The following is a 27,593-nucleotide window of genomic DNA, read 5'->3' as shown; positions in this document are numbered from 1 at the left end:
CTTTTTGGCTCCCCTCCCACACACATTAACAGACTTTAAACTAGTGGTAAAATATATAACCACATACTCCTTCTAAAGTTTGTCCTAAGTAACCTATAAAAATGGCGAACAAAGAATTTGAAAAGTACATAATTATTCAAGAATTTAAATGTGGTAGATATCCCAATAATAAAGAAGTCAGATTGATTCAGCAGTTTTAGATAAAAAAAATATTTTCTTGATTTCATATCTTATGTGCACTGTAAGCAGATAATGTATTTTTTAGCTTATTAAAAATGCTTCTTTCCCACTCCAGAAATCAAGAAAAAAAGGCATTGAAGGTTTGAGTGTTTGTGGGGGAAGACATTTTGAAAAGACATACAGAATTACAAACCAACCTCTAACAAGAAACTAACCATCCAGTCTCTCAATTTATGGTACATTCAGAATGATGATATTTTCAGAAACAGATAATTATATCACAAGCTTTCATCTTGTTCAAAAATAAAAATGATTTTTTTATGCATCAGCTATTTAGAATTTTAGTGACTGTGTATAGAGTTTTAAAGCTTTTACTTTGTTGGTCAGGTAATGCATGCCTGTCATTGTTAATACTCTGATCAACTGATCTATCATTTCAACAGGAGTTAGAGCTTGGTTTTCACTTTTCCAGCTCTCCAGTGCCTGGAGTATTTTCTCTTCCAATACAAGAGATCTAAACAGAAAAAATAAAAATGCTACTGAGATGATGTTTGAGAAAGTCAAAGGCTTAAATAGACGACTCTCAAAATGTACTATATTATACTGCATATGCTATGTACAATATTTTGATAGCATATGTGTATAACATATTTGATAATATCACTATCACAGTTGTTTATTACATGACATAAAAACAGTAACAAACTAAATTACACTAAGAATAAGACTGTTTTGTAAGTTGTTATTTTTAACTAACCTGTTATTTTCAAGAGATTTAATTTCAGCATTATTAAATTGCAGTTTCTGGCAGAAAAATTCAAAATTTTCAAAGGAAACGTTCCCAGAAATTATCTTTAATATCTTCTGCAAAATTTTCCCTGAATATAAACATATTACAAGTGTTATGCTTTATTAAATTAAACTGATATAATTTATCTAACATTCACCATTTGTACAACTATTAATCTTTTTTCAGTTGTGGATGTAGCAAATAAGCGGCAAGACTCTGGTTATTGCAAAGACATGCGGCAGTGAGAGGGACTGAAAACTGGCAGGTTCTCAGTCTGGCAGACAGACAGACATTGTGACTGTAGCAGAGAGCTGGGAGGAAAAGGAAAATACACACACAGCACTCAGATCAGGGTGGGGAGCTGAGATGTGTCTGACACAACATATGACCAGAGACTCACAGCACTAGGACATGGAGTTAAGAATAGTGAGTCTTGGTGCATTCCACAGGCACAGAACACTGCAGCTGGGTATGCTCAAGGTATGGCACAGGCACACAGCACTGAAATATGGGGAGTTGAGAATAAACAGGCGGGGTGCATATTACTGGTACACTGGTGAAACTGTACAACAAAACACAGCAGTGAGATGAATGGATAAGTTGTTTCAGGCTGTATTTATGGTCTTTAAACAAAGCCTATTTATGAGGCTCTCTCACTGAGTTGGGAAAAAGCCATGGGCATGAATGAAGCAGTTCATACATCTTTTATGTACTAATTCAAAGTGCTCTGAAATCCATATGTATAATCAGATTAGCCTGAAAGTAGGTATGCCACTTCAGGGTGCAGTCTGAACTGCAAATTTTGGGTCATTTGGTTAAGGGATTCCCAAGATACAGTCTCAGCAAAATGACTTATTTTAAAAATGATGGCTCAGTACATGTAAAAATTATACAATACATGCACAAAGATGAGGAATGCAGAATAGGCAGATTTGGTACAGGCAGAGACCAACAATGCTGAGACCAGGGTAAGTATCTTATCTTCTCTACTCTCTAGGGAGAGTGACGCTGCTGCAGTTGATGCAGCAGGGATCAATTTAGCGGGTCTAGTGAAGACCCATTAAATCAATAGCAGGGCGCACTCCAGTCAACTGTGGTACTCCACCTCTCCAAGAAGAGTAAGGTAAGTTGACGAGAGAGCGTCTCTTGTCGATGCTGTGCAGTGAAGACACTGGAGTAAGTCGACCTAAACTAAGTCAACTCCAGCTATGTTATTCGCATAGCTGGAGTGGCGTAACTTAGGTCGACTTACCTCAGTAATGAAGACAAGCCCAAGAATAGCCATGCTTCATGCATAGCACAGAAAATGCAGGACTGACACCAACTGGGAAGGAGAACACTCCATTGAGATGAACTGGGCAGTTTATACCTCCGTAAGCCTCCTGTAGTACCCAGGTGTGAGCCTAAGGCTTTTGCAGCTCCTCTTTCTCCCTACTTAGGAGAAAGAGCTTTGGAACTCCCTATCACCTGCTCCTGGGGACAAAGAGTGCATCCCGTGTGGGCTATGGACCTTAAGGATGCCTCTAAAACTCTGGCAATTTCTCACCCATCCTTCTTGGTGATGTCTCCAGCTGATAGATACATTCCTTAAAATTGGAGCTGGCCAAAAAATGGGAATCCCTTCCCACTTCTGGGAGAAGGAAGAGAAGCTCTCTGCCTGTTGGGCTGCTGAAGCTCGGAGGAAGGCAGCCCTCTGGGTAAATTTTGTCAATTTCACTGGCAGAAAGTGAAATTGACAAGAACCTTCTAGAATTTCCTGACAGATAATAAATAATAATAATAATTAAATTATTATTTTGGCAAAAATCAAATTTTTTCACTTTTTTTTTTGGTTGGTCAGAAAATCATTCTGAGGACAGATTTTTGACCAGCTCTATTCAAAACCCATTGGTTACGAGCTTCCCACCTCCTCATATCCTCTCCAGTTCAACAGGGAGCATGTAGGGGCCAGAAAGAGTGGAGAGCTGGAAGCTGAGGGGCAGTGAGGTATGCCCAGGAAGCTCCCTCAGCAGCTCCTCAATACTACCAATTTATCAAAAAGCAATAGAACCCACTATCAAAAACTTTGTTGAAGAGGAGGTAAGGCTACCTAGATTTGCCTAGTACCCTTCCACAGTGTGGAAATTAGCAGCCAGAAACCTGTGAGATCCAAGAAATACATTCAACCAAATAAAACGCATATATTAGAAAATCAGGAAATGCAGAGTTAAGGTTATGATTCCTACACCACAACATCTTAACACTGCCCCCTTTGATCACCACCATATAGGGTCACTCAGGCAGAACTGTCTCATGCCACTCTCTAAGATATTTGCCAGTTAACTGAGTAAGGTGAAGAAGAGAATTGTTGGAAAAACTCTAAAGAAGTTTTTAAGTACTTAAACTCCTTTGATCCCTGCCCCAAGGTTTCCATATAGGGAGATCACATTGCCTTTACCCTTCACTTAGTCTTTTTATCCAGGATGATATCTGTAAACCTGCCACTCCTGCTCCCTGGACCAATGGTGTTGCCCAGAGCACAGTAAGGGCCTGTGGGAGAGTATGAACAGGTGTGTGGATTTGGAGTTGTAGGGGAGCAGAGAAAATGGCAGGTAGAGTTAGGGAAGGGTGAGATATTATTTCACTCCTAGTGCCTATTGTTATCTCCGGAGGGTCAGAGTTAGTGGGGGAGAGGGGCATAGTGATGCTCTGTATTTCCTGGTTTTCTATGTTTTTGTTTCAGTGTATTTCCTGGATCCAGGTTTCTGATTTTGGCTGTCAACTTCTACTTTGGAAGGATACTGGGCACAGCTAAGCAGACTTAACTTCCCTTTAACTATGTTTTTGTTACTGAGTATTAAGAATAACTGTATGCAAGACTCTAACACAACAATATTGCTTAAAAACCTTATAAACTTGATACATGTCTTGGGGAGCTGGCCCATTACCCAGAGCCTTTACAGTCTTCTGTAAAGGAGAATGAGCCAACCCAGACTGGACATAGTTACCTACCTAAGTGGCTGTTGGCAGTTAATTACCTAATAAGCCTGAAAGGGATTACCTGGGCTCAGCTAGGGTGGATGTTGGTTCATAGACAGGATGGTCCAGATCAATAAAGATGCTTAAGGACCTAAAGTTCAGAGTGAGGGAGCTCTTGCATCAGAATATCCCATAGATCAGTGGTTAGAGCACCTAGTGTGAGGTAGGATTTGAACGGGGTCTCCTTTCTCCCCATCTGACATTTAACCTGGGTCTCCCATATCACAGGTGAGTGCTCTAACCACTGAGCTAAAAGTTATCAGTTAGGCATCATCACTATCTTCTCCTCCTCCAGCCATTTTGTGTGGAGCGAGGCAGGAACTTAACTCATTCCCACAAGAAATGTCTTAGGCACCTCAACTGCCTGACTCCAGGCAGCTGTTTCCCATTCATGGATCACTAAGCAGAGATAAAAAGAAAAGGAGTACTTGTGGCACCTTAGAGACTAACAAATTTATTAGAGCATAAGCTTTCGTGAGTTACAGCTCACTTCATCGGATGCATTTGGTGGAAAATACAGGGGGGAGATTGATATACACATACAGAGAACATGAAACAATGGGTTTTATCATACACACTGTAAGGAGAGTGATCACTTAAGATAAGCCATCACCAGCAGCAGGGGGGGGAAAGGAGGAAAACCTAACATGGTGACAAGCAAGGTAGGCTATTTCCAGCAGTTAACAAGAATATCTGAGGAACAGTGGGGGGTGGGGTGAGAGGGGAGAAATACCATGGGGAAATAGTTTTACTTTGTGTAATGACTCATCCATTCCCAGTCTCTATTCAAGCCTAAGTTAATTGTATCCAGTTTGCAAATTAATTCCAATTCAGCAGTCTCTCGTTGGAGTCTGTTTTTGAAGCTTTTTTGCTGAAGGATAGCCACCCTCAGCTCTGTAATCGAGTGACCGGAGAGATTGAAGTGTTCTCCAACTGGTTTTTGAATGTTATAATTCTTGACGTCTGATTTGTGTCCATTTATTCTTTTACGTAGAGACTGTCCAGTTTGACCAATGTACATGGCAGAGGGGCATTGCTGGCACATGATGGCATATATCACATTAGTAGATGCGCAGGTGAACAAGCCTCTGATAGTGTGGCTGATGTGATTAGGCCCTATGAAGGTATCCCCTGAATAGATATGTGGACACAGTTGGCAACGGGCTTTGTTGCAAGGATAAGTTCCTGGGTTAGTGGTTCTGTTGTGTGGTGTGTGGTTGCTGGTGAGTATTTGCTTCAGATTGGGGGGCTGTCTGTAAGCAAGGACTGGCCTGTCTCCCAAGATCTGTGAGAGTGATGGGTCGTCCTTCAGGATAGATTGTAGATCCTTGATAATGCGTTGGAGAGGTTTTAGTTGGGGGCTGAAGGTGATGGCTAGTGGCGTTCTGTTATTTTCTTTGTTGGGCCTGTCCTGTAGTAGGTGACTTCTGAGTACTCTTCTGGCTCTGTCAATCTGTTTCTTCACTTCAGCAGGTGGGTATTGTAGTTGTAGGAATGCATGATAGAGATCTTGTAGGTGTTTGTCTCTGTCTGAGGGGTTGGAGCAAATGCTGTTATATCGTAGAGCTTGGCGATAGACAATGGATCGTGTGGTATGATCTGGATGAAAGCTAGAGGCATGTAGGTAGAAATAGCGGTCAGTAGGTTTCCGATATAGGGTGGTGTTTATGTGACCATCGCTTATTAGCACCGTAGTGTCCAGGAAGTGGATCTCTTGTGTGGACTGGTTGAGGCTGAGGTTGATGGTGGGATGGAAATTGTTGAAATCATGGTGGAATTCCTCAAGGGCTTCTTTTCCATGGGTCCAGATGATGAAGATGTCATCAATGTAGCGCAAGTAGAGTAGGGGCATTAGGAGACGAGAGCTGAGGAAGCACTGTTCTAAGCGTTTAATTGTATCCAGTTTGCAAATTAATTCCAATTCAGCAGTCTCTCGTTGGAGTCTGTTTTTGAAGCTTTTTTGTTGAAGGATAACCACTCTTAGGTCTGTAATCGAGTGACCAGAGAGATTGAAGTGTTCTCCAACTGGTTTTTGAATGTTATAATTCTTGACTGAATTGGAATTAATTTGCAAACTGGATACAATTAACTTAGGCTTGAATAGAGACTGGGAATGGATGAGTCATTACACAAAGTAAAACTATTTCCCCATGTTATTTCTCCCCACCCCCCACTGTTCCTCAGATATTCTTGTTAACTGCTGGAAATAGCCTACCTTGCTTGTCACCATGAAAGGTTTTCCTCCTTTCCCCCCCTACTGCTGGTGATGGCTTATCTTAAGTGATCACTCTCCTTACAGTGTGTATGATAAACCCATTGTTTCATGTTCTCTGTGTGTGTATATCAATCTCCCCTCTGTTTTTTCCACCAAATGGATCTGATGAAGTGAGCTGTAGCTCACGAAAGCTTATGCTCTAATAAATTTGTTAGTCTCTAAGGAGCCACAAGTACTCCTTTTCATTTTGCGAATACAGACTAACACGGCTGCTACTCTGAAACCTAAGCAGAGATAGACATCTCCATGCAGTCTGGAATTAGGTGCCTCTCTCCAAGAGGGGAGGAAGGGTTTAGGACACACACATCATCAGCAGCTCCTACTGGCTAGCTTAGGCAGCTCCCTGCATAGCATGCTGGCTTTTGCAGATCCCGTTCCAAGGCAATCAAGATGTCTAACTCAGGCTTTGTGGATTGAAGTTTTGTTCCTGTGACTTTTAGGGGCCTAAAAGTCTGAGCTGAGCATTGCAGTACCTAAGTCCCTTTGTGGATCTGAGCCAAAGAGCCTAGAATGTGTGCTCCTAGGGACATGGAACTTGTGGGAGAGCTCACCAGAAAAGGCAGGCTACAAGGTGTGTTCCTAGAGAGCGGAGATTCCTAAGGAAAGAGCTAAAGTTTGTTGGTCTCCAGGAATGCCTGGTCTCAGTGAATGGGTCTCTCAAACAGTGGCAGGAAGCACATCCCATCAAGAATTACATGCTGCCTTGGAGAACAGGTGCAATTGACAGATCTCTGTGGACTCCTAGCTCCAGGGAAGGATTCTTCTCAGGTAGCAGTAAGAGGCCTGATTCCAGGGAAGGTACTTGAGCCAAGAGAACCTCGATAGTTAAGGGCCTGTATGGAGAGAAGTGGATTCCGGTGGGAAAAGATAAACTAAGATTGACTCTCTATCCCATCTGAGATGATGGAGTGAAGGGTTGTTTGTATTCTTGTTGGGCCTTAGTTAATAAAACTAGACTCCTCAGAAGCCTCATTCAACATATTGATGGTGAATTAGGGGAAACCGAGGCATGGAGTGCCTAAAGTTATATGCTTGGCCAGAAGGGGGTGCAATCCAGGAGAAACGCCATCTGACAATAACATTATTTGATCCCTACAAAATTACGTAGACTGTAGATTATAATTAAATGCTGTTACCATTAACCATAAGCATTAGGATGGGGAGGCAAGGGAAAACATGACAAATACGAAACCTGACTTCTTAAATTAGCAAAACCCTGGATTTCTAATACCTGCTACAGTAGGCTGTCTTTAACACTTAAACAGCATGTTTTCCAGGATACTGTGTTATTATATACTTGTTCTTAACATACCATCTCTTTCATCAGCACTCTCTAGGTAGCGTACAATAGTATATAGTTGTTTTCCTTTACAGACTTCCTGTGGAGGTCTGATCAGAGGATTTCCATCAAAATTTATATCCTTCAGTGACCGAAGATGTTGGAGACCACTCGGCAAACATATTAACTGATTTCCTGACAAAATATGAATAGTTAATTATATTTGTATTCTATTGACCTAAAGAATTTCAGTACATGAGTAACAAATCAATGAAATTCCTTTAAAATTATTTGTTGATTCTGATAATAAGTTCAGTTGTGCACAGACTCCCTACCTCAAGATGTTTGCAATATAGGGAATCTTTCCATTGACTTGAATAGGCTTTGGATCAAGTTCATAGTGTAGGTATAAATTAGAAAGGTCCAGACACAAATAATAGATCAGGTGCTTATAAAAGTTTGAAATAGAGTTGGAATCTTACAGAAGTCATTGTTAGCACTTACGGAGTAAGTGCGTCTTCAGGAGACATTGAAGGAAGAGATGGAGATCAATTAGTAGAGGCACAAGAAAAAGGAGACGGCTCCAATGGAAGAAGAGGAGTGAAGACAAGAGTGAATAATACAAAGGAACCAGGAGGAAAGAGAAAGAAATAGGAGGCTTGGAAAATGAGGAATAGAGGGGAACAATAATGAAAGCAGAAAAGCAAATAGGAGAGAAGTTGAGCAGGGCCTTGAGGGTGAGAAGAAACTTGAATTCAGTGCAGAAGGGAATGCCAGTGAAGAGACTTGAAGAGAAAAAAGTAACATGATCAGAGTAATGAAAGAGAGAGAAATTCTGAATTGGTTGCTCCTGAGTTACACTGGTGTAAAAGGAAAATGATTTACATAATGCTAATCAAGGAACATTTAAATAACTTCCAAATCAGGACTTCTAAGCAGCCCAGCTGACTGTAAAGCACAGTGGATGAGCAGGAAGAGATGCACAACCTTCACTCAATTGGGACACTGGGGGAGAGAACTTCAAAGCAAACTGCCACATTCATTTACAATCCCAACTACAGCACATTGCAGGTGGCTGAGATGTTTTGAGGTTTTATGTTCAACAAAAAAATAAATTGGGAGTAGGTTTTCTCTCAAGCATATAAAAGTAAACTTATATTTTAAAACATATTCTATACCCTTTCAGAATCACTGAAATAAAATATTTCAGAAGTGGTAGAGCCCTAGAGAGTTTGGCTTCAATAGAACTTATCTGATTTTAAGAAAAAATGTCTATTTATATATGCTCTACACTAAAGAAAATTACGGATTAAATTTTCCTTAAAGAAAACAATTACCAATTCATAAATTTTGAATAATCTATTGTTGTTATAAGCACTGAACTATGAAACAAAATAAAATAAATAAAAATGTAATTATAAATATACATGGATCCTGAAGCCTCTGGAGTCCTGTCTTTGCTTCACTTGATGGTGGAGTTTCCTCAAGAAATGTCACCGTCTAGACTCTAGCTATAGAGTACATTGCCAAAGTGAGCAACTCTAACCCAGAAGAACTAATAGTCCAGTGTAATAATAAAGATCAAATTAAGGTATCAAAACTGTAAATTGCACATAAAAGCAAAATAACATAGGGTATCTGGCTGAATATCCTTAAATACTTTTATAATTATCAGATATTTAAATTAACACTATTTGTTAGAATATTTAGTTTGATTTATACAAAGCTACCATATGTTACTTTGGTAGCTTTTATAAAAATTAACCATAACAGCAAATACAATAATTTTGTCTATTATATAACAAGCTATTTCTACAACTTTTTATATATATATTTGCAAACCACAGTAATAATCATCAGAATCACCCCATATCTAAATCACACTACATCATTCAGCCCAACCCTGCACCCCAGAAAAAAAACTGGGTTTCACAGCATATCCTGCAGGCTAAGAATCAAACGGTGGAAGCCAGGATGGAATCCTCAAAGCAACTGAGGCACCTACATGGACTCTGTGTACAGCACCACTATGTGATCCACAAAACTCCTCCATGGCTGCTGCCAAACCTTGTAGGTGTCTAAACTCACTCAGTACCTAACTTTCTGCTGTAAAAGTTTCCTGCGTACCTAATTTTGGACCTTGGAGCACATGCACTGCTCTCTCCCCCTGGGGCATCCAGATGTCTATCTCTCACCTAAGCCCTCGAGTGATAGGCATTTGGCCACTTAAGTTGCATGAGGTGCCCAATCTGGTAGTAGAGTTGCCAACTTTCTAATCACACAAAACCGAACACCCCTGCCCTGCCCCTTCTCTGAGGCCCTGCCCATGCCCCTCCCTTTTCCAAGACCCCACCCCCCACTTGTTCCATCCCCCCCTCCCTCCATCACTTGCTCTTCCCCACCATCGCTCAGTAGTCTGGGGAATGGGGTTGGGGTGCGGGAGGGAGTATGGGCTCTGGGTTGGGGATGCAGGGCTTGGAGTATAAGAGAGAGCTCTGGGCTGGGGTTGGGGTGTGGGGGGGGGGTGAGGGCTCCAGCTGGGGGTGGAGCTGGGGATCAGGGGGTTGGGGTGCAGGAGGGAGCTCTGGGCTGGGCCAGGGGGTTGGGATGCAGGGGGGTGAGGGCTCTGGCTGGGGGTGGGGCCAGGGACAAGGGGTTTGGGGTGCAGGAGGGGGTGATGCCCATCTTAAAAATTTTAGCCCAGAATTAGGGGATGTTTTAACAACTGGACTAGAGTCATTCTGTCTCCCTCTTTCTCTCTGTCCCAGTGACTGTTCTACTGTGGATAAATACTTAAAGAGTCATTGGATTAGAGAGAACAAGTGAGACAGACACACTGTAATTCAGTGGTCAGACTGCCCTCCTGAGAGGTTGGAGACCCCTAGTTCCAGTCCCCCTGTTCCAATCACTCTTCTGTAATTTATCCACAGCAGAACCGTTTCAACGGGAGAGACTGAATATGAAGGGGCATGCGAATGTTTAGCATATCCGGCACGTAAATACCTTGTTAAAAGGTATTTATGAGCTTATTTTTTTTTAACAATATGCACTTAAATGTGTGTTTTAACTATGTTATCCTCAAAAGGAGAATAAAAATATATAGAGACAGATGGTTTTAAACTTCATCTATGGCAGCTCACTGGTGCAACATTTATTCACTGAAAATCAATAGGAAAAAAAATGAAGCCAATACATAAATAAACTAATAATACTAATAACAACAAACAACAACAACAACAACAAGTGTAAGCATCTGGAAAAAATACTGGTAGATAATACTAATAGCTAATTAGTTTAAATCAGAGAATATATTGTACTGTATTTTAAAATTAGCCATTTTCACATGGCAAAGTAGATATTTGGAAGATTTGAAGACTCAGCCATAATACAAAAACTCACTTTGTGGTCAATCTGGAGCACAGGGCCTCAGTGCCTAGAGAGCAAGAGAGGGTTTAATGAGCACATGAACTGTAGGAAGTGTTACCCAGACTCCTTGTACTCTGTCCTCCATCCTTAGTGGCACCTGGAGGAGGCAGTGAAGCGGGAAGGTGGATGGATGCTGGGTGTGTGCACCTCCTGGGCCCCAGCCAGTTTGCAAACCTAAGTGTTGTCAGCCTTGTCCAGAGCATGTGCAGCTGCAGCAGGCAGCTGCACACTGGGGATGTGAACCAGGCAGGGAGAAGCAGGGGTGCCATTTCAGATTTGGGTGCGGGCAACTTTAACTGTAATTCCAGGGACTACTTAGACACCTGAAAACGTGAGTTTTTGTGCAGATAATAACTTAGAAATTAGTTGAGAGAAGCACTGTATTTAATTAGTATATAAAGAAAGAAAAATATATACAAACACCAATTAAAGCCGTATTTTAAGTTTACATGTAAATTTAGAACAATCAGGAGATAATACAGCAAGATATTCCTAATCCCAAACCTTGAGGTATAAGTTTTGGAGCCTTTACACAGCGATCAGAAACACAAGCTTGATACTATGTACATTATCTTTAGTAGAGATAAATAAATATAATAAAATCTGCTTACTTTCTCTAACAGACACTCTGTGTTAACTGCCATTATCTATTCTATTTCAGTCAATTGTTTTTCACTCCACTAAAAACATATTTACTTAATTTTAACATATGTGATGAATATTTCTTTTATTAAGAACATGATTTTATTTTTCTAATTAATTTGGCATTTATGTTTACTAATCACAATCATGTACGTGACTCAATAACATTTGACTCCATCATTTCTATTAGTATCTGACTTGGAACCACATTTAATTTTGTACACATTTTAGGTTATTTTGTAGATATAACTAAAAATACAATTTAAAAATAAGTAGAGCTATCAAGCGATTAAAAAAAATTAACCACGCAATTAAATAAAATTAATTGTGATTAATTGTGCTGTTAAACAATAATACCGTTTATTTAAATATTTTTGGATTTTTCTACATTTTCAATTATATTGATTTCAATTACATCACAGAATACAAAGTGTACAGTACTCACTTTATATTTCTATTACAAATATTTGCACTGTAAAAAACAAAAGAAATTGTATTTTTCAATTCACCTAATACAAGTACTCTAGTGCAATCTCTTTATTATGTAAGTTGAACTTACAAATATAGAATTATGTACAAAATAACTGCATTCAAAAAATAAAACAATGTAAAACATTAGAGCCTACAAGTCCACTCAGTTCTACTTCAGCCAATTGCTCAAACAAACAAGTTTGGTTATAATTTGCAGGAGATAAAGCTGCCTGCTTCTTGTTTACAATGTCACCTGAAAGTGAAAACCAGCATTCACAGGGTACTGTTGTAGCCGGCATTGCAAGATATTTACGTGCCAGATGTGCTAAAGATTCATATGTCCCTTCATGTTTCAACCACAATTCCAGAGGACATGTGTCCATGCTGATGACGGATTCTGCTCGATAACGATCCAAAGCAGAGCGGACCGACCCATATTCATTTTCAGAATCTGAGTCAGAAGCTACCAGCAGAAGGTAGATTTTCTTTTTTGGTGGTTCAGCTTCTGTAGTTTCTGCATCAGATTGCTGCTCTTTTAAGACTTCTGAAAGCATGCCCCACACCTCGTCCCTCTCAGATTTTGGATGGTACTTCAGATTTTTAAACCTTGGGTCAAGTGCTTTAGTTATCCTTAGAAATCTCACATTGGTATCTTCTTTGTGTTTTGTCAAATCTGCAGTGAAAGTGTTCTTAAAAAGGAACAACATGTGCTGAGTCGTCATCCAAGACTGCTATAATGCGAAATATATGGCAGAATGCAGGTAAAACAGAGCAGAAGTTCAGTCACAAATTTAATTAACACATTATTTTTTTAACCAGCGTTAAAACCTTTTAACGTAAATACTTTGTAATGCCGGCTACAAAAGTGCCATACAAATGCCTGGTCTCACCTTCTGATGACATTGTAAATAAGAAGAGTGCAGCATTATCTCCTGTAAATGCAAATAAAATTGTTTGTCTTAGCGATTGGCTGAACAAGAAGTAGGACTGAGTGGACTTTTAGGCTCTGAAGTTTTACATTGTTTTGTTTTTGAGTGCAGTTATATAACAAAAAAAAATCTACATTTGTAAATTGCACTTTCAGGACAAAAAGACTGCACTAAAGTACTTGTATGAAGTGATTTGAAAAATACAATTTTTTATCATTTTTACAGTGCAAATATTTGTAATATTTGTAATTTGTAAAATTTCAATTACAACACAGACTACAATATATGAAAATGTAGAAAAAAATCCAAAATATTTAATAAATTTCAATTGGTATTTTATTGTTTAACAGGGCAATTAACATTTTGATGAATCATGATTAATTTTTTAATCACAATTTTTTTTAGTTAATCGCGAGAGTTAACTGCGATTAATCGACAGCCCTACTTTATAAATTAAAAGGAACACCCATTCAGAAACCAATAGGTGTCTAGTACTTGGCATAGGTGCAACTTATTCATGGGATTAAATTCTACTTACATTTGTGCAGCCAGTCTTCATTAGCTTTAGCTTCCCCATAGTCTTAATATGTACCACAGAGCACATTACAGTAGCCTGGTCTTTAGGTGACAAACGTACGGAAAACTTTAGTGAAAGCCCACAACCAAATGAGATGGTTACAGTCATCTCACCAGGTGCAAATGGAAAGAACTGATTTTGTCCACAGCTGTTAACTGAGTAACAGGGAGCAGCCTAGGTTCCACAAGTACCATATTGTGAAACTCTGTTATAAATAGCAGCATCCAAAGTACTTCTTTTCTTTGCTTCCCCATAACCTATTGACAATTACTTCAATTTTATCTGGAATTATCCTCATCCAATCTCATACAGAAACTGTTTGAGGCTCAGAAATGATGGAGATGTAGAGCTGGGTATCATCAATATTCTGAAACCAGCGTAGACCATGTCTCCTGAATAACCCTAATAAAGACCTGAAATACAAGTTGTACAGGAGGGCTGACAGAGTAAATCCTGTTATACCACACATGAGACCAACCTGGAAGAAAATAAGCAATTTGTCCCAAACTACCCTCAGAGTCCTCTATTTAAATAAACAAAGAAACAAAAAAAAGAGACACTTGAGAGTTAGTTTTGTCAACAACACCTCTTGGAAAATCGTATTAAAGACAGCAGGTAGATCTAAAAGATTCAGGATGGACTCCTCATCTACTATTAGGAGGAGACCACCAGCATCAGAGTTTCTGTCCCAGACCCAAGCTTAAAACTCGATTGACCAAAGACAAGGAAATCTGAGGACTCCAGTGACCACCATCATTGCCCCATTACCATCTCAGTCAATATTTCCATGAAGGGAAGACTATGGGCAGGTCAATAGCTAGTGAGACTGTCACATCAAAAGGTGATTTCTTGAGATGAGATCCTATTAGACCAAGTCCACTAGCACTTGCCCCCAAGAGAGATGCTGAGAATCTCTACCAACAACAGAACCAGTGCTTTCCAAACAACCAAGAATAGGTCCCATTCATAGACTTTAGCTCTGATAATCCAAAGTGCTTCCAGAAACTTAGGCCTGAATCCACAAAGGGACTTAGGCATTGTGACACGGAACTTTTAGTTGTCTAGAAAACCACGGGAACAGCACTGTGATCTATAAAGCCTGAGTCAGGCAGAGTAGGAACTTGAACTGGTGGTGTCCCATATCCCAAGCTGAATACCCTAGCCACTGGGTTAAAGAGAAAGCCTCCTTTACACACACACCCCCAGTTGTTTTGTGTAGATCTAGGCATCTCTGAGCATACTTACTAGCTCAGGCCCTGCACATGACTTAGGCAGAGGATAGCCTATCTTCCCCCAAGTCATGGATTGCCCTGGGGCTTAGATGAGAGATAGGTGTTCCAGATGCCTAGAATGGGGCAGCGACATGTATGTCCAGAGGCAGAAACATAGGCACCTAGGAAACTTTTATTGCAAAAACCTATATGCCAATGAGGTTAAGTGGTAGTCAAGTGGCAGGAGTCTGGTGGATCGCAGTGGTGCCTATAAATGGGACTTAGACTCAGGCTTAGGGGATTAAGTGCCTTGTGGAAACAGGTCTCAGTGAGCAAGAACAGTTGAATCTCAAGTAAGTGTTTGTCCCCACAAGATATTATACTGTCATTGTAAAGGCAGATGGCTCAGTTTGGAACAAGTAATATTATCCACAAAATAACAGGAATTTCTCACACCAAACAAAAACCAACAATCAACTCTGTAACTGACTGGAAGCCAGATAGAATAACTATTAATACTTAATATCTGCCATCTCACATGTGCCTCATGCCTTTAATAGTATCACATTCATATGATGGTAAAATCAGATCACATGTGCAATTCCACAGAGTTAGGTCCCTGCAACAGACATGCTAGGAGATGCTAAACTTGAGAGAGGTATTATAGTATGAAGACACCAAAGATACTGCAACATACGTGAAAAACGGGAAGTTGTATTTTCCTCTCTCCCTCAACATGTTCGCTTAACTAATATATTAATAGACTCCGCTGGCTCAATATTTTAATGCTCGCATTTCAATAATGGATGGGGCATCTGATACGTACCACTCAGATTAAGTTGTTGTAGATCACTCAATGATGGAACAGATTTGGGAAGCAGATTAATGTAATTATTATTTGCAGTTAAGATGACCAAGTGTTTCAGTTCCCCTATGCCTTCTGGAATTTCTTTTAATGCATTGTAAGATATATCCAGCTCTCTGAGGCAAGTCAGTTTAGACAGCTCCTCTGGAAGTTTAGTTAACTGGGAAATAGATAAAATAATTGCTACATTTACTCACTTATTTAGTAAATGACAATATTTTCTTGCATAAAAAGCTGAAAAAGTAATTTTTCCTACTTATAAAATGATATTTTGTAACTCAGTTCCACCAATAAAAACTCATAGTCTTCCATTCTGATGGATATTGATTTGTTTTCCAATAAGAATTTTGGTGATAGGCATAGAATCAGCGGAAGAATTTTGTCTAGATAAAATAAAATAGTATTTCTATCAATGCTGATAATTATATTATGGGATAGTGTCTGCATTGTTGGAACTGTGGGAGGGGAATCTTTTGATTAATTATTTGATTAATAAATGTAACTAAAGTGATTTTGCCTTCTTTCAAGAAACTGAAGAACAATCACGTTTTCTCTCATTTGTTTTGCAGTCAGAATGAAAATAAATATTTATTCTCTTCTTTGCTTTTCCTTTTACAGCAGTGGGACAGTAAAAGGGAATGAGTTTTCTTTTTCTTTTTTCTCTGGCAGGAATAATTGCTCTCAGTAAAGTCCAGTGAATAGGATTACCATACAAATTGGAGATGGAACAGATCTGTTAGATCACTAAGTATAATCCCCTGCAAGTGAAGGATTTAGTACCCTAATAGAAGTCATATATACATATATACAAAAGAATGGTGAGCCCTGTAAGACACCAGATGTTGAAATGCCAATTCAGCAAGTTTTGGTGATGAGAGAGTAAAAATAGCCAATATTCTTTTATGAGTGAGCTCCCGCAGTTTTTCAGCAAAGGATTGTGTTTCCTTACACTTTAAATTTACAAGTCTGCGTTATGAGAAGAAAGGGCTTGCTTCAGAAACAGTAACAGTGTGTGTTTCAATTTCCATTGGTGGTAGAGTGTCACAATGCTAACTTCTCTCCATGACAACTACTCATGTGCTATTTTAGTCTGAAGAGAAGGTAGACAGATTTTTTTAATGGAGAATTTCTTAGTTCTGCTCCTTAGCACAAAAGAAACAAGCAGTCCAGAAAATTAGACCTCAGAAGTCTGAGGCAATTTTCTCTATTATAAGTAAAATATCCTGTGTAACTATCTGTGCTGAAATGAGTGAGACTGCAGTGATAAATATTGTGGTTGTCTAAATCCTGTTTCAACATACATAATAGAAATTGTAAGGTTTTATTGCTTTCACACATAATTTTCTTAGAAGTGGGATTATTTGCATAATTCTGATTGGTTATTTTGCTTGTCAATCCTCATCACAATAGGAGGCCCCTCGAGTCCACACTGCAGGTGCAACAGGAATAGAATATACTTAGATTATTGCTGATCAACCTGATTCAGTTTTTATCAAAAATTGACAAACTGAGAGATTCCTGAATTATATACATGTGAGGTCAGAATCAGACCTAATCTTTCTAATGAAATTTCATTGAAAGATCATCATATATTTGCATTACTGAGAATATTTTAATCAATTCATAACCAAAATGTTACAAAAGACATTTTCAGTCAGTAGCCAATTCCATTTATGTTACATTTTAGCCCCTTTACAAACTGTTCCTGTTCTTTGCTAACTGTAGGTGCATTACAAAAACCCTTTCAGCCCTTTGGAAGAAATTCTACAATTAATAATTTTTCAGTACAGAAATTTGTATGACAACTAGGATTTTTTTTTTTTTTGGCCTAAAGAAAACAATGTCCTCTTACCTTCAACCCATTTATTTGGCACAACTTGAGTTTCTCCAGTGATGAAAGATGACATATTTCAGATGGAAAAGATACTAACTGATTGTTTGACAAATTTAAATCTTTGATCACTTGCAGATTACAAATATCTGAGGGAATGCACTGTATTTGATTCTCCGAAAGATCAAGTGTCTGTAAACTATTTAAAGCACATAGTTCCCTGGGAAAAGAGACAAATTTGTTGTGGTATAAAAGAAGTACCTGGAGATACTTCATATTAGATACCTCTTTTGGAATGCTATTTATTTCATTTTCACTTAAATCTAAATAAATTAGTTTTGTAAGTCTGCACAAGTGTTCAGAAAAAGACGACAGTTTGTTCCTACTTAATTCTAGGTGCTCCAAATTTTCAATAAAAGAAATTTCAGTTATAATTTCTGAAATATAGTTTCCACTGAGGTTTAAGATTTTAAGAGCAACCAGTGCGCACAATCCAACTGGAAACTGAGAAAGTTTGTTATAGCTCAAGTCAACTTTAATTATCTGCATGCAATTTTTTATTTCAACAGGAATGCACATTAATGCATTTCCAGAAGCTTCTATAATGGAGAGGTCTTTAATACGCGATATCTGTTCATCTAGGTTATCCATTTGATTTCTACTTATGCAAAGTTCCCTTAAATGTTTAAGTCTGTGCATCCTATTAGGAAGGTGTGTTAGCTGATTGCCATGAAGAATAAGACGTTCCAGCATTGTACAATTGCAAAGATTCTCTGAAATGCTTCTAAATAGATTGTTGGCAAGACTAAGAGCTCTAAGTTCTTGCAAATTCTCAACTTTGTCTGAAAGAACGTCCAACTTGTTATCATCTAGCCTGAGTTTTTGTAGTTTTGCCAGTTGAAAAAGCTGCACAGGCAGAAATATAAGTTTATTGTGATTCATTGAAAGTACTTGTAATCTCCTGAGCTCTTTAATGTCCTTAGGTAAACCCTGAATCAGGTTCCCTGAAATGCTGAGTTTGATTAGATTTGGAAGGTAGCAGAGGACCTTTGGGAATATTAAGATCTGATTGGAATCAAGGTTGAGTACATTCAAATTCTTCATGCTAACCATGTTTTTTGGCAGCGTTTTTAAATTATTTACAGCAAGATCTAAAATTTCCAAGGTTTCAAGGCCTTCCAAGGCAGCTGGAAATTCTTCAATGTTATTGTGACTGACAAAAAGTTGCTTAATATTTACAAGCTTTGATAACTCTTTAGGGAGACATGATAACTGGTTGTGACTGATGTTCAAAACTCGCAGTTTGGGAAGTAGGGAAATTTCAGGTGGCAATGCTATCAATCCATTTCCTTCAATGGATAGTATTTCCAGGCTTGTCAAGTCACCTAGATTTTTATATAAACTTTTGATTTCATTATTGTTTAAATGCAAATATTTTAAAGTTTGTATTTCAAAAAGTACTTGAGGGATTTCCCTTAGTCCTTTAGCATTTAGTTTAACCATAAATTCCTCATGTTTTACCTCATGCAATATATGTGTTGATACCTTTTCGGCTATTTCAGGATTCTCTTCTGATGGTAATTGATTTCTTTTAGCATCTCCTTCAACAATTTCTTGAGAGATTTGGTATAGTTCTTCAGCATTTAAATCAATTGTGATTTCATCATCCACCGTTTCCTGTAACACACTTGTTGATAATTTTTGAAACGCTTCAAGATCTTCTAGTGAGCGTAATGTGTCTTTTCCCACATCTCTTTCAGAGATCTTCTGAGAGAGTTCCATCAGCCCTTCAGCATTTAGATCAGCTGGGAAGTCATCACTCTTTTTTTCAAGCAATACACTTGTTGAGAATACTTCAGCTATTTCAAAGTTTTCCGTTGATTGTATTGTGTCTCTTTTGGTATCTGTTTCAAAAACTTCTTGGGGGAGTACCATCAATCCATCAGCTGTGTTTTCATAATTTTCTTTTTCATTTGACATACTTGTTGATAATCCTTCAATAATTTGAGAACTCTCAAATGATTGTAAGATGTCTTTACTGGCATCTGCTTCAGTAACTTCATGTGGAATTTCATTCAGTCCTTCAGTATTTAGGCCAACTATGAATTCATCTTTTTTTTCGAGAGACCTTGTTGATGATTTTTCAGCCATTTCAAGATTCTCTGTTGATTGTAATGAGTCTTTCCTAGCATCCCTTTCAGAAACTTCTTGAGGGCTTTTGTTCAGTCCTTCAGTATTTAGGCCAGCTGTGACTTCATCCTCATTCTTTTCCTTCCTGCTTGTTGATAAATTTTCAGACATTTTGGATTGATTGGATCATTGATTCCTTTCTTGTATCTCTTCAGAAACTGAAAAATTGTAAGTGTGGAAAGCATATGAAGCAACATGTTGTTTAACATTAGGAGACTGAACTAATGATTTATAACAGAATTTTATAATAATTATGATTTTTAATGTAAATATGCACCCGTCCATTTACTTGGGCTGTTTACTGAAAACCCTATTTGGCTTTTTTTCTGATGTTCATTATTTCTTTAGTATAGTTCTTTGTCATCTAGATTTTCTTGACTAGAATAACAGAAAAACATAGCATCACAAACAACTCTACATTTGTTCTAGTGGGTTTCCACAATGTCACCAAATCCTGGGATTAAGTTGAGAGGGAACTGGGATTTTCCTTTGTTTTCATAAAATAATTAGATTAATACATTCAGATTGACAAATAATATGAAAAGTAAAAAAGGGCAAGTTTTTTTCAAAAAAAACAGGAGGCTAATTTTAGGCTCCTAAATCCATATTTAAGCACTTAAGTGGCCTGATTTCAAAAATACTGTGCATCCAACAGGTCCTGTAAACTTAAGGTGTCTAAATACAAATTAAGCTGCTATTTTTGAAAATCTTGGCCAAAATGTTTACCATAAAAGCCCTAATCAGAATATCTTGATGTATGTTAGAAATGTCATGTACTATTCTTAATGTACATCTAGATGGATGCATATAGATACATCACATAAAGAGATCTTGAAATAACTGAGGGGAGGTTTACAAGATACTTAAGCTCTTGACCCCAGACTTAGGCACTTCAGTGTGGGGTATAGATTCCTAAATCCCAGTTTTAGGCTCCACTGTGATTCACCAAACTCCTACTGAATGCTATAGGCACTTAGACAAAGTTAGACACTGAGGGAGTTTAACATTTTTGGTTACTCCCACGGCAGCACTTTGAAGTATGAGTGTAGTCACGCGCAAGCACTGGGAAAGAGCTCTCCCAGCGCTCCTGGTAATCCACCTCCACAAGGGGAACAGGTCCGAGGGCTGGGAGTGTGGTTCCCAGCGCTCAGAGCCTGTCCACAGTAGCACTTTAAAGCGCTCAAACTTGCTGTGCTCAGGGGGGGTGATTTTTCACACCCCTGAGCAAGTTAGAGCACTATAAAACGTAAGTGTAGACAAGCTCCTAGGCACCTAATAGTCAGGTGTTGCATCACAATGCTTAAGTCCCTTTGTGGATCCAGTTCTAAGTCCCTTTGTGAATCTAGGTCTGAGAACATTTAGATACAACATATTACTCCTGACAATAAATTGTTTTTAAAATTAGTCTGGTCCTATTCTCCTAATGCAGTCAAAACTCCCATAAGAGCAGCTGCTAGATGAATCACAGTTCTCTAGTTAATATCTTACTTCATTTACATTTTTTTATGATAAATGGGGTATAGTTTTGGAAAGGGCTGATTTATTTCAGCATTTAGTGCTTGCAGGAACACAGAGAAGTACAATATTCTAGTGAGGGCCATGTGCCACCCTCATTCCACAGGTGATGCTCCCACTGAGTCACACAAATTAGACATCCAGGGAGTCTATTTAGTCATCTCATAAATTTGGTGGAGGCCAGCACAGGCTTGTTCCCCAAAGTAACTATCCAAAGGCTTTGTTGGGTTAGCACTGAGTGAGCTGGCGTGAGGCCATAGGCACCGACTTATTCAGATCCTAGGGAGTACTTAACCCCTGCTGTACCCCAGGCCTGCCCCCACTCTACCCCTTCCTCCAAGCCCCTCTCCCTCCTCTTCCTGACCGGGCTCTTCCTCCTCTCCCCAGCACCTCCTGCACTCAGCGGGACAGCAGATCATGGGGGCGGGAGGTGCTGGGGGAAGGCGCTGGGAGGAGCCTACTGGCAGGGCTGCCAACAGACGCTAGGGGTGGGAGGCGCTGACCCTCAGGGCTGCCAGAGGTGCTGAGCACCCATTATTTTTTTCCATGGGTGCTCCCAGCGTGGAGCACCCACCAAGTCAGTGCATATAGGACAGGCTCTTTCACAGCCGGGCAGTGCTCCTTGCAGGGGTGCTGGAACAATTTGTATAGTGCGGCTGGGGAGACCCATTTAACCAAACTGCATGGAGAGCACTTCAAGCCAGGCGGTCACCCCGAGTCCTAGCACCTGGCTCCCTGTCAGCCGCTGCGCCTGCTTTACCCTACAAACTCCCTTTTCAAGTCGCTTCCTCCCACACCGCTCCTAGTGCGGCCCCCCGCCCCCGCCAGCAGACCGCGCCCAACGCTCCCTCGCCGCCCCGCCACAGACTACGGGCCACGCGCGGGGCCGTTCAGCAGCCCGGCCCCAACCAGGCGGGCGAGAGGCGACGCCTCGGCCCCGCTAGCCCAGGCGGCGCGCGGCCTGACGGGCCAGGAAAGGGGGGCGGCGCGCAGCTGGGGACACACCCACCTCCGGCGGCGGCGGCTGCTCAGAGGCGGCATCCAGTTGCCATGGCAACGGGAAAAGACGCTCGCCGGAGAGGGGAAAGACGGTCCGGCGCAGCCGAGTCTAGCGCATGCGCACAGCGGCGCTGTTGCACTTCAGCCTGCAGGGGCGAGCACAAAAGCGGGGCGGGGGCGGATCCCTCCGCCGTGAGCCGCTGTATGGAAGGGGGAGGGGAGGGACTGACCCGCCCCAAAACAAAATCCAGCCACTTTTAATTGACATTTGGCAGACCTGGGGAAGCCAGAAGGAGAACGCTAGGTCTCAGTTACGTTGCGGCGCCGGCCGCGCTGCGGGGGGGGGCGCGGACACCTTGGGGAGGGGCCCCTGTAGCGCCAGCCCCAGGAGAAGCAGGGAGCAAGGCCAGAGCCGCTTTTAGCAAAGAAAATCCTTGTGGGCTGTCTGCGCACGAACAGGGGTTGCAAAGCCAACGGAGTAGGGACGTGGAAGAGAAGTTGCTGAGTAGAGAGCTCCTTTCGTTACGTAAAATAGTGAAGAGACGAGACATGCATTTAAAGGTATTCGGGTATTTCCTTTTTCAGTTCCACTGGCATCCTCTTTCTCACCAGAGCTTCCTCCGACAGCTGGCTGGAAAAAAAAAAAAGTGATATTCACACACCTGTTGTCCAGATTTTCCCTGAAAGTTACAAACTTATTTTTTTCCAGCCAGCTTCCTCTTGTGTTACTGCTCACAGCAGTAAGGACTGCTAGGAAGGAAATTGAAATTCTTGTGGATTTGGTAGTTAGATAGGCTGGCCAGACAGCAAGTGTGAAAAATCTGGACCGGGTGGTGGTGGTGGTGGTGGTAGTGGTGGAGCCTATATAAGAAAAAGCCCCAAATATCAGGACTGTCCCTATAAAATAGGAATATCTGGTCACCCTATAGTTAGAACATTCAAAATATTTCACAATACTGTTGCAAGTTCCCAGGATTTTTTCAGTTTTCAGAGTAGCAGCTGTGTTAGTCTGTATTCGCAAAAAGAAAAGGAGTACTTGTGGCACCTTAGAGACTAACCAATTTATTTGAGCATAAGCTTTCGTGAGCTACAGCTCACTTCATCGGATGCATTTTAAAATTGCATTAAATTAATTAAAAATGCATTTTAAAATGCATCCGATGAAGTGAGCTGTAGCTCACGAAAGCTTATGCTCTAATAAATTGGTTAGTCTCTAAGGTGCCACAAGTACTCCTTTTTTTTTTGAGGATTTTTCAGTAAATGCTGCTTTGTTTGCAGTTCTGTACTTACTAACATACATATTCTCCCTAAGGTGTTGCCACAAGGCTAGTTAATGTAAACAACCGTAAGTGGAATGTATAGTCTTGTAAATAACGCAATATAAATGTACAGAGGCTCATAAGGCACAGAAAACCCACCACACTAAGGGAGAAAAGAGTTATGTCTATCTATGGTTCAGTTAGAATCCCTGGAGGAATTAAAACTGATTTGAGGTAAAATTTTGTGTTTCTGTTATATTCGTTTTTATAGTGTTATCTTTACTGAAATCATCCAGTCTTATTTCAGCATTACATGTGACATTACTGGAGATGCACACATGATAGCAACCAGCCAGAAACAGTTCACATAAACAGCAGAACATTTCCAGCCTGATAAATCAACGGTTTTCTCTTGCTTATATATAAATGGGGCCAGATCCAAATACCGTTTAAATCAGGGGTAGCCAGTCTGAACCTGAGAAGGAGCCAGAATTTACCAATGTACATTGCCAAAGAACCACAGTAATACATCAGGAGGCCCTCATCAGCTCCTCACCCTCTGCTTCCAGTGCCTCCCACCCACAGGCAGCCCCGCAGATCAGCTGTTTCATGGCATGCAGGAGGCTGGGGGGGAGAGGAGCAAAAGCATGGCGGGGGAGGGGGCAGAGGGGGCAGGGCCTGTGGCAGAGCCAGGGGTTGAGCAGTGAGCACCCCCTGACATATTGGAAAGTTGGCGCCTGTGGCTCCAGCCCCAAAGTCGATGCCTATACAAGGAGCCAAATATTAACTTCTGAAGAGCCCCATGTGGCTCCGGAGACACAGGTTGGCCACCCCTGATTTAAATAAATGGAAAACCTCCCACTGACTTTAGTGCAAATTGGATTGGGCATTAGGTTTGTTATAGCTCCCAGATAGATTTAATTTGAAATGGGGGCATGCACAGGATTAACATTTGGCCGCTTTTGGAGGGGCACTTTCTGTGCCTCCTGTGGTAGGAGGAGCTGATTCTTCCTCCCCTCCCCTGCAGCCAGAGGGGCTGGAACCCCACCTCAGCTGGAGGAGCTAGATCTCTCCCCTGGGGCTGGAGGAGCTGGATCTCCTCCCTGGCAGCCCCAGAGCCAGAGGAGCTATCATCTACCACCCTGGCCAGGTCGGAGGAGCTCGCTCTTCCTGCTCCGGCATCGGAGGAGTTATGTGCCTCCACTGATTGAAGGGGCCAGTGCCCCTGCTTGCCCCCCGCAGGCACCCCTGATTTGAAAGTAAGGTCATGTGGAAATAGCCAATCATCTTTCCAACACCACCTTGTCTGCCCACTGTGAATATTGTAACTAATGCCTACTGTATTGTGTCTACACAGCAAATGTTATTGTATAGCATATGAATATGGATGGTATACACTGATGATCTGAACATTAAATTGTCAGTTAATTTTTTTTCCACTCTGTAAGATATCTGATATCCTCATGTAATGATTTGTAAACACCATGTGTAATATAGACCTTTGATGGGTTGCTAGCTTTTGTCAGAAATCCTCAAATTAAGTGCGTGTAGAATATGACTATGATGAATGTCAATCTCTTAATGTGCTATTTACTATGTTTAACATACTTAGAATAATATTGTAATAATGCATATATCTATAATTCTCAAATGTGCTTTTACGTGCATCAATCGCAGCAGATTTAAGTGTGACAACCAGCAGATGGAACACCTAATACTGTAAGGAGTATACATTAGAATGTCAAAGATAAAAACACCAGAGTTACGGACTGACTGGTCAACCAGACACCAAGTAAAACCAGAAGTAACCAATCAGGCAGCAGCAGAGACCACCCACCCCCCAAAAAGCAAATACCGTATTGGGCCTGTATTGCATCTTAAAGGTAGGCACATCTGGGCTGCGTGTCCCCACACCTCCACCCCACGCATGGGGCAGCCACTTACAGCAAGACACTGGGGCTGCCAGCCCAAGGCAGTCAAAGTCACTCAGCAGAGCAGGAGCAGTACTTGGGTCTGCACCGTTTTCACCCCTCCTCAGCTCGGAGAGGGATGCACTGTTTTTACCCACCTTCCCCGGGAAGAAAACACACTGTTTTCTCTCTACCTGTCCTGGAGTGTCAGCTGCTGGATCTGGGGCCCAAACTGTGCTTTGTGGGGCATTGCCAACATTGAGTTATGGAAAACCTCCATTCCCGAGGTATCCCTAACTCTGAGGTTCTACTGTAGCCAACAATGAGGCAGCATTGAAGGGCACACTTCAAAATTCACACAAAACCCAATATAATCACCTAGGAATCATCTACAAAAAGATGACAAGACAACAATATGTCATTCAGATATATGTAGTGTAACTGCATCAATAGATGCTTCAGTTTTCATTTTGCTTATACCATTATAGTTTCCTTACAATGCCTATGTTTATATTGATAATGCTTTTATACCCATTTTCCTTTAATGTTACCTACAGAGCTTCCTTGTAGACCTCTTGGTACTGTGGTAAACCCAGGACAAACAGCTACAAAACGAGGTTAGTAATTAGTCCCAGGGGATTAAAAGGCCCCTCCCTATCCACTAAGGAGAGAGAACCAGGGGGCAATAAGGTTCAGCTGGAAAAGGGGTTGCTAGGGAACCAATTCGGTTCAGCTGACTCCAACTACTTGGGACCTTTTTAAACCCTCCCCTGGGTGGTAGGAGGGAAAGAGCGAGGAAGTTGCCAGTAGGCTGTTTCCAGCAAGACATCAGACCTCTCCAGAAGGGAAGGAAAACAAAACAAGCACAAGGGACTGACTGAGGAGAGGAGTAGTAGAACCCTGTGCCACCTATAAGGATTCGCCTTGCCCCAAACCTGAGTCTACAAGGCTAAAAAGGACAGAGCCTACTAAGGCGAACAAGATATTTTGCCACGGTACCTTTGTAAATATGGGAACTAGCCCAAGCTTTCTTATCAGAACAACTGATCAGCAGAATATTCTATCAATTGCAAATGAAGATTTTAGCTCAATAAATAACACTTAACCCACCACAGCTGTTTAATGTTGCTAGGAATTTGATTAATTACATTCTTCATGATATAATTATGTCTGATTCAGAGTTCAGTGCATTCAATTAATTTTCAGTCAAGAGAGCTTGACAAAAGTTTAGTATCAAAAGAGCAGTCACAGTCTGACACACGTTTCTCTAGTGTGGTTATAAGTCCAATGTTTAATGCTGCCACTAAAATTTTAGGCCAGGTTTTTAAAAATGGGAGCCTAAAGTAAAGTCCCATAGACATTAATGGGAGCTGTTGGGTGCTTAGCTCATATGAAGGTGCTTAAATATGGATTTAGGAACCTTACTTTAGTCTCACCAGCACCTATTCACAAAGGAACTCAGGCCTGGATCCATAAAGGAACTTAGGTGTCACAACGCTTAGCATCACAACGCCTAACTTTTAGGTGCTAGAAAATCACTGGAACAATACTGCAATCCACAAAGCCTGAGTTAGCAGCCTACGCTTCCTATACAATGCATGAGGAGAGACAGGCACCTTAAAAAGAGGTCCACAAAAGCCAGCGTTCTAGGTGAAGAGCCGGCTAAGTTAGCCAATAGTAGATGCTGATGAGAGGAATGTGCCCTGAGTTCTTTTTTTCCTCTAAGACTTGGACACATAAAGCTGGGTTGCAGGGAGGGACCTCTCTCTTTGCTAGCAATCTAAAACTGGGACCCCATCTCCCAGGCTGAGGCAGTTTGGGCGCTTAAGTTGTTTTTTTGAGATAATAAGTTAGGCACTTATGATTGCCCCAAACAAAGTAGCCAGAGGAGGAGGAGACAGTGATGGTACTATTCTAACTTTTAGCCCACCGGTTAGAGAACTCACCCAGGTTGTGGGAGTCCCAGGTCCAATTCCCCCTTCTGCTTGAGGGAGATGAAAAGATTCAAACAAGTGTCTCCTACCTCAAGGGAATGCAGTAACCACTGAGCTGTGGGATATTCTGATGTGGAGGTCCCTCAATCTCTGCTGAGGAAGCTGCTCCACTTTGGAAAATAAGTTATTTGAGTGGGGGGAGTTGATCCTGGGTCTTCCACTTCCCAGGTGGATGCCCTAACCACCACACTTAGTCATTCTTTCTCTCTCTCTTTGACCTAGTGACTACTTA

At 40.9% G+C, this 27,593-nt stretch overlaps 1 protein-coding gene across 1 annotated transcript; it reads right to left on the bottom strand.

Annotated features, from left to right (window-relative positions):
* Positions 1–270: 270 nt before the first annotated feature.
* LRRD1 (leucine rich repeats and death domain containing 1) lies at positions 271–25,983 on the bottom strand. The gene is made up of 7 exons (XM_038392783.2): positions 25,923–25,983; positions 22,209–22,829; positions 17,516–19,842; positions 15,625–15,823; positions 7,576–7,737; positions 938–1,058; positions 271–694 (listed from the first exon to the last, which is right to left on the bottom strand). Exons 3-7 carry the CDS (start codon positions 19,793–19,795, stop codon positions 514–516), a joined length of 2,943 nt encoding a protein of 980 aa, XP_038248711.1. The 5' UTR covers positions 19,796–19,842; positions 22,209–22,829; positions 25,923–25,983; the 3' UTR covers positions 271–513.
* Between the last annotated feature and the right edge of the window lie 1,610 nt (positions 25,984–27,593).

Source organism: Dermochelys coriacea, chromosome 2 (genome assembly GCF_009764565.3).
Source record: "Dermochelys coriacea isolate rDerCor1 chromosome 2, rDerCor1.pri.v4, whole genome shotgun sequence".
NCBI classification, from domain to species: domain Eukaryota; kingdom Metazoa; phylum Chordata; order Testudines; family Dermochelyidae; genus Dermochelys; species Dermochelys coriacea.
The sequence above is the reverse complement of the archived record's forward strand: the minus strand, read 5'-3'. Positions and strand labels throughout refer to the sequence as shown.